Source organism: Chelonia mydas, chromosome 15, assembly GCF_015237465.2.
Source record: "Chelonia mydas isolate rCheMyd1 chromosome 15, rCheMyd1.pri.v2, whole genome shotgun sequence".
Lineage (NCBI taxonomy): Eukaryota > Metazoa > Chordata > Testudines > Cheloniidae > Chelonia > Chelonia mydas.
Window position 1 is genome coordinate 27426944 of NC_057856.1, and position 11643 is coordinate 27438586.

Genomic DNA, 11643 nt, shown 5'->3' on the forward strand with positions numbered 1-11643 from the left:
CAACCTTAGTATAACTCAAGTCCCATGGACTCTGGTGGGACCAGGATTTGGAATTAAAACAGGCAGGGTGTTTAGACTAACAAGTCAAAGCTTCAACTACATGCATCAAACTCACCCAAGCAGCATTTCTAAACTAACTTTTCTTTTAGTAACGAACTAAATTTGTTCTGAGAGAGGGAACATGCACATATCCCTTCTGAAAGAAAACTAATACCAGCCACACTTCTAATGACATTTCTTTGCAAAGTGTTACACTTTTCAAGTTACAAAACTGCTCTCCCTTTGGAATGAAAACACACATTCTTTGACAGTCAGACACTAACATAAATAAGGACACCAGTAAATTAAAATCAAGGTGCAGTAACATGAAACATAAAATGAAAAGGCCAGGCCTACATATAGATAAAATGCAACACAATCCATCTGGAGAATTAGGAGGAGATAATCCAGTAAAACATGGCTGGGTTGTCTTAGTGTTTATAAAATGTGTGTAAGATAAATAAGAGTCACACACACACACACACACAGAGAGAGCTTTGACCCAGCACATGAATCATTCAACGTCTCGCCGATGGTATCATTCTCTGTCTGACAAATGTGTTCCTGTTGAATAAGCAAGAGAATTTTCCCCCTCAGCGTTTCAGGGATACTTCCCCTTAAAGACAACTGGTGCTGGGATGCTTAACACGTTCAGAGGTTTTGAAGCCTGTAGCATGCAGCTGTTTCTGCCTAGCCAGGTATTTACCCCGCGCGCATTGCAGTGAGAATCACAGAATTTTCATTCCCTGCCATTGGTCGTTACTCCAAGGCAGTCAAGCGTCATACAAGTTCGATTCCATGCAGTATTTTCCAGTATGCAGAAGCCTTTGGCAACCTCTCTGGGCTGTAATGCTGGAAGGATCATTTCTTTTTTAAAACCCTTGCCCAGTCTAAAAGCGAGCTCGCCTCTTACATTACAATATGTGCATCCGCAGGGCCAAATTCATGCTGGGGGGTAACTCCACTAGCGTTCCCTGGCGTTACTGCAGGGATGAAGTTGCCTCTGTGAGTTTAATGACTCCTAATGAGCAGAGACTGTACACACGATGCCAACCACTGTAGACTGCGAAATGATCAAAGTAAAGCTCTTCTGCAGTTCTGCCAGGTTGCTCTAGTTCACTGTGAAAGAATTTCACTCCTGCTGGGTAAAGTTAATGGTGATTTTCTGTCCAGATGGAATTGTCAAGTCCTAAGAAACCTCATTTATCTAGTGCAAGAGTCTGGCTCCTCTCGTCTATTTTTAATGTCCCTGGAAACTGAGAACATTAGGAAGAGGCAGATTTCCCACGAAGCAGTTTGTATGCGGAAGTAGTCAGAGTTGTCAGCACAGAGACTGACACAACCAGGGTTGATTTTTCTGACCTATTGCAAGGTCAGCCTGGCTTCCCTGCCCCGTGAATGAGGTATTTTCCATTGCACTCGCCTACCTAACTGCTGTCAAAGATGGTGAGGTCAAAAGCAGATCTCAGCCAGCATTGCTTGCTGGGATTGGCAATGAATCCCTCCCTGGAGTCGATTCTGTACCAAGGAGAACTCGGTGTTAAGTATGGTAGGGGCATGCGTCATTGGTAAGACAAGCATACAAATGCTAGCATTCCTTCCCTGGGAGAACGGATTTAAAGTTCACCCACATGACGGGCTGGAGAGGAAAATAATATTTTTTAAAGAAAGATCTTATAACTTTTCAGTATTACAATTAACACACACACACACACTGACCCAGCAGTGAGTCTGTGGCATGTTATACAGTACATACAAGGAACACAAAACAAGGTCCACAGAAATGACCTTAGCACTTATGGTCAGAGAGGTCATTTTATATTTAGGCCGTCTTAGGAGTATAAAATATTCCCAAGAACTGGACATCACTCAGCGAGCCAGGGGCTGCAATAATATATGCATCTCTTCAATGGAGACGTTGTCCCACAATGTAACTGACAGGAGAGAGTAAAAATTAAAAATGTACAAACCCAAAATATTTCAGCAATAAAAGAAACGTTTTAAAAAAAAGGACACATCAGAAGCCTTCAGTTCCTCACTGTGCTAAAATGTACCAGATTTTTCAGTTCTTTGCAAGCTAAATTTATATCCATGAGCAAGTGCCTTTCTGGGTACTGAATCACTGAGCTGCTCTGCATTTCCTGTATAAATTACAGAAGCTGGTTTGAAATTCGCTTGGAAAAGGTGAAGATTTACATTGAAATTCATGTTGCGCTTCCCTCCCCATAGCCCTGCGGTGTTCATTGCTACAACGCATTCAGACACAAGCAGACACTTATTAATACTAATTACTATTTCTATTGCCGTAGTGCCTAGGAATCCTTGTCCTGGACTAGGACCCCACTGCCCAAGCAATGTGGTTCTGCTCCAAACCGAAGCCCCGGTGCTGCAGCCACTTACAGCAGAGAATTACTCACTTCACGGAAATCTTCCCATGTAATTCTCGGGGTAGGATGTTCAGCAATCACTAAGGATCTGATTCTGTCACGGATTCTAAGACTTGGGCAGGAGCAGCCCCTAGGGCCAGGCCAGGGGCCACCGGAGCAGTGGCTGCCAGGGCCACAGACCAGGGCTGGGTGAGCCCCCGGAGCGTAGGCCACGGCTGGGTGACCCCTGGCGGTGCAGGAGCAGCGGTCGAGGCCGCGTCAGCCACCAGGACCAGAGCAACAGCTACCACAGCAGGAGAGCTAGGTGAAGACCTTTCTTAAGGGAAAAACAAACTCTATATTCTAGCAAAGCACCTTCTCTCCTGGCTGTGTGGTGTGATTATAATTTCAAGAAGGAATTATGTGTTCTCTAAGGAACAAATGCTTTTATCCTGCTCGGCTGATTTTCACGTGGAAAACCAAGGAATGGTGGCATTGTTTGACCTTCTTTCTGCCCAGACCAAAAACATTAAATCCTGAACAGAACAGACCTAGAACAAATATTCACACCAAGACTTGTGCTGCTCTTTGGCCTAGACAAGTGGTTTTCAACCTTTCTTCATTTAAGGACCCCTAAAAAAAATGGTGCCTGGAGATGCAGACGGTTTTGGAAATCTTAAGGGGTCTGCAGCACGGAGCACAGGTTGAAAACCACCTATGGTAATGACAACATTTCCCGGACCCCTTAGACAGTCTGTGGGCTCCCAGGGGTCCATAGACGACAGGTTGAAAACCACTGGCCTAGAATGAACTAGGCACAAACCAGGAACTAAGAATTACCCATCTATAATCCATCCTGGATCAGTGCCAAAATAGCATTGATAGGCCAAAGGAATTAATGCAGGCCGATATTTTTAAAGGTCCTGTACGCACAAACCAGGAGGGCAAGAAAGAATTATTTAGGCCAACGTTAAATGGGGTCCCAGCTTTCTGGTGGCATCATGGAAAGTGGCAACAGGTCACAAGGTATCAGATTGTAAAAAAAATCACATTATTTCGATCACTTTCTTCCTTCTACTTCCACGCTGATGCGATTTCAGCAGCTGCTGTCTCCAAAACCGAGAGGGCGAGAAATCCCACCTGGAAGCAGCGATTCTAGCTGGCCGGGTGCTCTGGCAGACACTAGACTAATTTGAGGAAGACCAGAGGCCGTCTGCAAGCAATGACACACGCTTTCAGAACCCCAAGCGGGTCCCTCCCGAGCTGTGGTGCTGGACCAGCACGCACCCAAGTCCCGTGTTAGTGCAGGAAATGACTTTCAGTGATCGACACTGGCCTCAGGGGTTTGGACACAGAGCCGCTTTGGCTCAGAAGAGCTCATCATCTCCAAGGTGCCATGAAGTCCATTGCCAGCAATGGGCGGGTCAGGTTTGGGTGCAGCAGGTCAGGTACCTAAATCCAGGGGCAGAGTTCAAAACAGTCTCCACGTCCAGATCAAAGCCGCCGGTGGGAATGGAAAGACAAGACTCAGCGACCCACGGGATCGCTGCTGGAGCCGGGCACATGACACCAGGCAGGCAAAGTTCCCAGCGTGCAGGAGTTCCCCATCCCGCTGACGGATCGGCAGCATGTGACGGCGTCTCAGACGGCACTCGCAGCCAGGCCGACTTCAGAGATGGCTTAGTTAGTGTTTCCAAATGAGCCCCCTGCCGCCCCCACCAGAGCCTCCGTCACAGTTTGTGGCTCTCCGGGCTCTCCAGCCATTCTCTCCTCAGCTCGGTGATCTCTCTGCCGTACCAGTCGTGGAGCTTGGAGAAACTCACCGTGCCTGGGCACCCTGGGCTGTCTGCCGGCAGGGCCGCAGGGCCACAGGTATTGCCTGACGAGGTGCGTCTGCGAGGCGGCAAAGGAGGAGGCTTCACGCGTCCCTCGTGGCTGCTGCCTGCAGCCGTCCTCCCACTCCCCGCGTCAGCAAGGCCCCCGGGGACGTCCCCCGCTGGCAGGGTATCCAGGCACGGAGCGTTATTCCACACCGCACAGCCGTTCTCTTTCAGGGGGGCGCAAGGCGCTGGCGCCATGGGCCGCTCCCGGGGAGATGGCAGCTCCAGAGCTGGAGACGTGGGGTCCAAGCAGAGCGCCGGCTTGGTTTTCCGGTAAATCGGTGACCTCCTTTGGACGCTGCGGCTGCCAGCCAGGCTCCCCTGCATCTCCTCCAGCTGCTTCTCCAGCTCCTTCACCACCAGCCGCATGTAGTTGAAGCTGGCACGCGACAGGGCCTTGACCCAGGACTCCACGGCAGCCTGGCTCTCGGCCGCCAGGACGTAGGTTCGCGACTTGGCGCAGTCAAACTTGATGGCGAAGGTGAACTCCTCAGCGGCCTCGCAGAGCTCCACGGTGCAGCCCTCCAGGATGATCACGCCCACCGGCTCCCGGCTCTCCCGCTCCTCGAAGTAGAAGAGCATGTTGCCCTTCAGCACGAACCAGCGGCGGTGGTAGGCCGTGTTCCGCTCGCCCTTCTTGAAGAGGAAGCCGGCGTGGTCGGCGGGGGAGCTGCAGGTGGCGTAGAACACCAGGCTCCGCTCGTTCAGCTTCATGGCGCCGAGGCCTAGAGGGGAAAGAGATTCGTATGGGCTCGGGGGCGAGGATCTGCTGGGTTCTCTGAGCTACGCGCAAAGGCCAGGGAGCTCAGGCAGTCCCATCCCAGCAGCTAGAGTGAGTCTACTAGCTCGGCGGGGTCCTTACTCAGAGTGCCCAAGTGGGTACGGACTGGAAACGGACAGCAGGGAGTTCAAACCCCTAATACAGGGGCACTGGGGCAATCTGCACAGAGGCGCTACCCGTTTACCCTGGCTGCCAGGCACTCCCCCCTGGCCGCTCCCCCTTCACAGGGTGGAGGGATTCAGAGCCCAGAGAGGGGGAACCAGGTAATTGGGCAGCACTGACTTGCCTGCAGAAGGCTCAGGGGAGGAGAGGAACGTTAACAGGAGCGGCCACACTGGGTCAGACCAATGGGCCATTGAGCCCGGAATCCTGTCTCCCGACAGTGGTCAGTGCTACAGGCTTCAGAGGAAATGAACAGAGCAGGGCAGTTATTGAGTGATCCATGCCCTGTCATCCAGCCCCAGCTTCTGGTAGTCAGAGGTTCAGGGACACCTGGAGCATAGGGCTGCAGCCCTGAGCATCTTGGATAACAGCCGTTGAAGGATCTGTCCTCCCTGCAATGTCACTGCAGAGAGCTTCCCGGGCTGGCTCTGAACTGGGTCCTGGAATGAAGGGGGAGCCAGTGGGGCTGGGGTTGGCTTTGGGGGAGGAGGTGCTGGCTAATCACCTTTCTGACCATCAGTGCCCCTGAGCCACTGCAGAATTATTCCCAGCCGCCGTACGTGTTCACAGTGCTGCCTGGCGGAGGAGCCAGCCACATGGATCCCGTACACCGGCAGCACCCCAGCAAACCCAGAGCCACGCCTGGACGGTGACTGCAGGCCTAGCTGGATCGCGTCATCCAGCAGGGGCAAGGGGTGGGGCAGACATTGTTCAGGCAATGGGGTGGCATGAAACCAGGCACAGGAGAAGGGCCTGCATTTCCGAGGGGCCCTGTGCCTGCTCTTCCCATTGACTTCAGCTGGAGTTCTAGGGCCTCCGCACCTTTGGGAAAAATCAGACTCAAAGAGAGCAGCCCCAGGGGCAAAGCGCAGGGAGGTGGAAGGAGCTGTGAGCAGGCTGGTGGGGAATAGAAGGAATGAAGCCGCTTTCCTGCTGCCCAGCATGGTGGTACCCAGGAACACAGGATAAAAATGGACTTGAGGGGGCTGAACAATTTAATCCATCTCCCAATACCACTTCTCACAGCACCTTCCATTACACAAGGCGACAGAACCATTTAAACCCCTGGAATGACATGTATGGGCACTGGGTGGTCCCTGGTAAACAATGGGTTGACCTCAGCTCAGCTTCCCCCTCTCTTGGCCCCAAGGTTCATGGGAACTGCTATATATAGCTGCTTGGGGAGCCCAGGGTGAGAATGCCTCTGGGAAGAGACGGGGTCACAGAGCTGGAGTGATCTCCAGCTGGGGGCCTTAACTTATCAGAAAGGAAAGCGATTTTCTATGCTTGAGGGAGAGGCCCTGCTCACTGCAACTGGCTTCTCCTTTCTTTGTCCACTCCCCAGCTTGCCATCCAGGTCACCTGGCCCTATTTCTGCTCCTGGCTGTTTGCCTTTCCAGTGAGACCCCATTGGATCAGTTTCTCTTTGTTTACTATCAGTTTCCTTTCTGGTTCTTGGGCCCTTTGGGGGAGGAAAGAGGGGGAGGGGAACCACTGTTTAAAAGATACTTCCAATTTAAAAGAGAGTCCTATTGATCTCCGCTTTTGTTCAAAGTTGACTTTTACAAAACCAACAATTTTCTGGGTGAATCGAATGCCCTTTTCCTTCTCCCCTCATTGGGCCTGTAATTGGGATCACGCCCCATGTAATGCTGTTTATCACGCATGGCTGAAGAACAATTCCTAAATTATACTTCCCCCTCCCCTCTATAAATACGCTTGAACAATGCAGTGTGCAGCTGGCCTGGCACTGCTCATTGGGTTCCTAGCGCCAGTCTATTGCTGCCCGGATCAGCAGGGACCAGGAGGACTCGGGGTGCTGCATACACTGCTGGTATTGGTTACTCCCCCTCAGCCATAGTCAGTCGCATCAAGTCCTATCAGAGCATCTTAGATGCTGCTGTTTTGCAAGCTGAGTGAAGTTATTCCCTAGCAGCTTATCTAGCAACCCAGATGCCTGATCACATTCACAGCTGCTGCAGACATTGGCCATACCAGCTCTGCGTGTTAAGATGTCCTAGCACCACCTCTGTTGGGAAAGAACTGGGAGTCAGACAACCCACGATCTCTTCCCACTCACTGAGCGTGTGACTTCACTGTACTGCTCTGCACCAGTGTCCCCATCTGGAAAACAGGGATTGTGCCACCTATCCTGCTTTGAGATCTGTAGCATTGCAAGTACCAGCCATGAGTCAGGAAGCGTCACTCTAAGCATGGCGGTGGTTCCAGTGATTTCAGTGGGAACATTTCCGTGCTTTAACGTTTAGCGTATTCTTAAGCGCTTCACTGCAGCTGGAGCACTGCAAAGACGAAGGGCTGCCGGAGCTTCCAAGATTCCAGTGACCCCCTAATGGATGGCTGAAATGGAACGCCAAACAGCCCCCACCATCCCCACAATGGCAAAGGCCTGCCACTAGCCTCGGGAACATCTGCAACGTCTCGGATCACGGCCCAGCTCTGCTCATGCCCCTTAGAACGGGAAGGCACTGGAAGCAAATGCTACATCCTCATCCAAGCACCGAGGCGAGCTGCTTTAATCCGCTATGCTGGGAAACGCGCTCCCTCCAAAAGCTTCCATGAGCCTTCGACGCAAGTTCCCAAAGAAGCCAATGAGGGGCAAAAGTCACTCAGGCCTGGATGGAGTGGCGTGGACTACTCGAGGAGGTTGAACAGATCTTTCCGAGTTGTTTCCTTTCTGTTTACAGTGACCTGGTTCTGATAGAGGAAGTAAATGGTCTTACAAGGTTTGTGACTAACAACAGCGGTCGCTGGTGACCAAGCTGACAGTGAGAGAGGTTTTCACTCGGTCAGGCTGCTGTCATTCTCCGCAGCAGCCGGTGCGGCACTTGCTGTGAGGAAAGGGCAGCATTTGTCCCCCAGAGCTCGGTTTGCCCCCTGACTTTTAATAGATCCATATATGCCACTAGGTCTTCCATTCTCCCACACACCCAGCCTTTGCAGGGTAAAATAAAATCCCCTATACTGTTGTGTATGTGGACATAACTTCCTCCCCTCCCCCCGCCGCCCTTGCTCAGCACCACGGCAGCCAGTCTATAAATACAACACGGCTGCTAGCTTTTGCTTCCCTAATCATACTGACAGCGCCTCCCCTCCACGGCACTCAAACCCTTTCAGGCTGATAACTATCAGTAACCATTTTACAGCCGGGGGGGAACCAGCACCCAAAGATGAAGGCCCAACTTTTCCAAAGCAGCCATGAATTTTGGGGGCCCAGGGGGGAGCAGCTGGAGGAAGCAGATTGTAGCTGTGCCAAAGGGGGCACCCAAACTTGACCCCCCCTGGGGTTAGTGACTAGCCCCAAGGAAACGCCGGTGAGTCAGTTTCAGAACCGGGCCTAGAATCCAGGAGTCCTGACTGCCAGGCCTTTGCTCTGACCACTAGACAGCACTCCTCCCTGAAAGCCCATTGCTTTTAATGCTGTTTAACTCTAGTCCTAGTCTGGTCTGTTTTTTAAGCCGACGACCACAACAAAACCCTTGGAGGTGGACAAGCAATTTCACTCTTAAGTCATGTAACACTGGTAAAGATTAATTGAGGCTCCCCCCTCCCCCCCATTACCGGAAGGTTATTTCTATAATCCCCCAGGAGCCACATCTTGTGCAGAAGCCAGGTAGGTAGTAACAGGGAATGCTGCAAGCGTCTCACCCTCCTCCGTTCCATTCATGAAGCGACTCGGTTGGTTTGTTTGACTTATTCTGAAGGGAACGGGGCTTTTCTTCGGCAGGAGCCCGGCCCGCACAGCGTGACTCCGCGGTGACAAGGAAGTCGGGGGGAGTCTTTACTAGCATCCCATGAAGTGAGCTGTAGCTCACGAAAGCTTATGCTCAAATAAATTGGTTAGTCTCTAAGGTGCCACAAGTCCTCCTTTTCTTTTTGCGAATACAGACTAACAGGGCTGTTACTCTGAAACCTTTACCAGAGCAGCGGACCGTTCGCTCCTTCAGGGGTTTTTAGCGGCCTGAGGTTTTGGCGGGTTTTAAGGGACCCTGAGACAGGCAGCCCCCGATGCACCCTGCAGCGTGTCTCGCAGCCGGCGTGTTTCCTGCGGGGCAGGCAGGGTCCTTGCTTCCCGTGGACTCGTGGGGGAATTGGGCGGTCCCGCTCCCCCCCCCCCCCCCCGGCCAGGCATGGGGCAAGTGAGCTAGCACCAGCCCCCCCGGGAAAGTGACTTAGCTCCCCGGGGGTGCTGGAGTCACACTGGCGTGGGGAAGGGGCTGCGCTCCAGGCCAGCCAGGGGGGTGGGGGCTCCTGCTGGGCCCCTGGCATGGTCCGCGCAGGAAGGCAGCCAGCTCGGATGCTGGGCAGGGGAACAACCCTGGTGGCCCCCAAGGCTGGAGACTCCGGGGCTCAAGTCCGCCCCGCAGAGCCCAGCCCGGCCGGGGTGCGCCAGGCAGCTTCTCGGAGCGGGCCCATCCCCGTGGCCTCCAGTCCCGCGCTAGCTCGGCCCCTAGGGGCGGGGACGGGCCGGAGACCGGCCTGTCCCCTGCAGCCTCCCGCCTGGCCGGGCTCTGCCCGCGCCCCGGCTCCCCGCTCGGGCCCCCCCGGCGGCGGCGGCTGCCAGGCTCCATCCCGCCCCCGGTCTTACTTCTGGGCGCCGCTGCCTGCGCCCGGCTCCTTTGTTCCCTGCGCGCCGCTCCTGCCTCCCCCGGCAGGGGCAGGGGCTGGGGCTGGCGCTGGCTCCGGCTCCGGCTCCGGCTCCTCCTCCGCGGGCTGTGGCCGCCGGCCACCAGCCGCTCTTAAAGAGCCAGCCCAGCCCGCACACGCGCCTCCCGAGCCATTCTGGGGGGGGGTGTCTACACGGCCTCGGAAACCTGGCCTCACACCGCTGGGAGCCCAACCCCCCTGCCGGCCACACGCAAAGGTGCCTGATCCCGGTCTGCAAGTACCGGGGACCCCGAGTCCTGCGGGGGCGGGGGGCCAAGCCCCCTCATTGTGCAGTGTGGGCGCAGCTCAAGCCCCCTCATTGTGCAGTGTGGACGCAGCTCAAGCCCCAGAGCCCAGTCAGAAGGTCTGTGCAGCAGGGGAAGGCCCCCTTAGCAAAGCGGGGAGACCTGGGGCCAGCAGTCCTAAGCCCAGGCTGACCATGCAGTAGGGCATACCCTCAACCAGGGGTATGTGTAGCCCTGAGGGTTCGCTGCGGTCTTCTGGGGGGTACTCAAACCCTCTAGATCAGTGTTTCTCAACCTGCCAGTCGTGAACCCCATGAGGGTTGCGGGATCGGTTTAGGGGGATTGCAAGTGCAGGGCCGGGGTGAGGGCGTGGCAAGCAGGGCAATTGCCTGGGGGCTCGTTAAGCTGAGTTCCGGGCTTCAGCCCTGGGTGGCAGGGCTCGGGCTTTAGATAAGGCTCACAAGTGAAACACAGGCTCTGGTATCACACTGAAATGTAAGTACAATATATTCCAATGGTTTGATGATTATATGGTAGAAATGAGAACATCCGCAATTTTTCAGCCTCCTGAAAGGGGTACAGTAGTCTGGAAAGGTTGAGAGCCACTGCCCTAAGGGATTAGAGGCGATCCGATGGCCACACGGTACAGGTCAGAACATTAATGCTTCTGGGTGAAATTGCTATTGCAGGATATTATTATTAGTCATATTACTAGAGTACCAGCCGTGGACCCTGTTGTGCCGGGCACTGTACAAACACGGAGCAGAGTCCCTGCCCCAAAGAGCTTCCAATCCAAGTATAATACAAGAGACAACAGATGGATATGGACTGGACCGGACGAGGAAACAGCAAGACAATATTCAATGAGTTCCAGTCTTGGTCCTTAACTTCAAGGTGCTGGGCCCAAAGATAACTAGGGCTCTGGATGAAGCTGAGGGGCGACAGCTCCACTCCTGGGGCTCCGTGAAAAGCTTTACAACAAGGCTAATTGCTCTCCATTGGCGGTGCCCTTCTTTGGCCTGCCTTCTCTGACGCAGGTACCGAGCAACGTGCGTATCAAAACATGCCTGTCAAAACAAGCTATTCTACTGCACAGACTTCTCTCCCTGGGGAAAGGATTAAAGGACAAAGACTATGTGACAGGTGCTAGGCCCAGATATTACGGTCAGCCTGGTATACGGGCCTGTATAGACTAGAATATTCGTCAGCATGGGAGACAGTGTGGTATCAGCGTACTAGCAGCCGCACTTACAGGCCCAGCTGAGAGTGGTGCCCCATTGTCTTAGCTCTATGTAAGAGACAGTCCCCACCCCAAAAAGTGAACAGTCTAGAAAGACTAGATTTATTATCCCTATTTTACGCAATGACTTGCCCAAAGTCATGCAGGAACTAGACATGACAAAACTGGGACTAGAACCCAGATCTTCCCTTGTCCCTGCGCAGAGTTTCACGAATACATGGCCGGTCACTGACAGGCATGAGCACAGGAAATGAATTTGGGAATG

The 11643-nt window shown here is 53.6% G+C and overlaps 1 protein-coding gene across 1 annotated transcript; it reads right to left on the reverse strand.

The window, feature by feature from the left end:
• Positions 1-350: 350 nt before the first annotated feature.
• PHETA1 (PH domain containing endocytic trafficking adaptor 1) lies at positions 351-9953 on the reverse strand. The gene is made up of 2 exons (XM_037878674.2): positions 9835-9953; positions 351-5010 (listed from the first exon to the last, which is right to left on the reverse strand). The coding sequence occupies exon 2, from the start codon at positions 4997-4999 to the stop codon at positions 4136-4138; it is 864 nt and encodes a 287-aa protein (XP_037734602.1). The 5' UTR covers positions 5000-5010; positions 9835-9953; the 3' UTR covers positions 351-4135.
• Positions 9954-11643: the final 1690 nt, after the last annotated feature.

Excerpts from the sequence above, each read along its gene's own strand:
- PHETA1 (XM_037878674.2), bottom strand. The coding sequence starts at position 4,999 with ATGAAGCTGAACGAGCGGAGCCTGGTGTTCTACGCCACCTGCAGCTCC.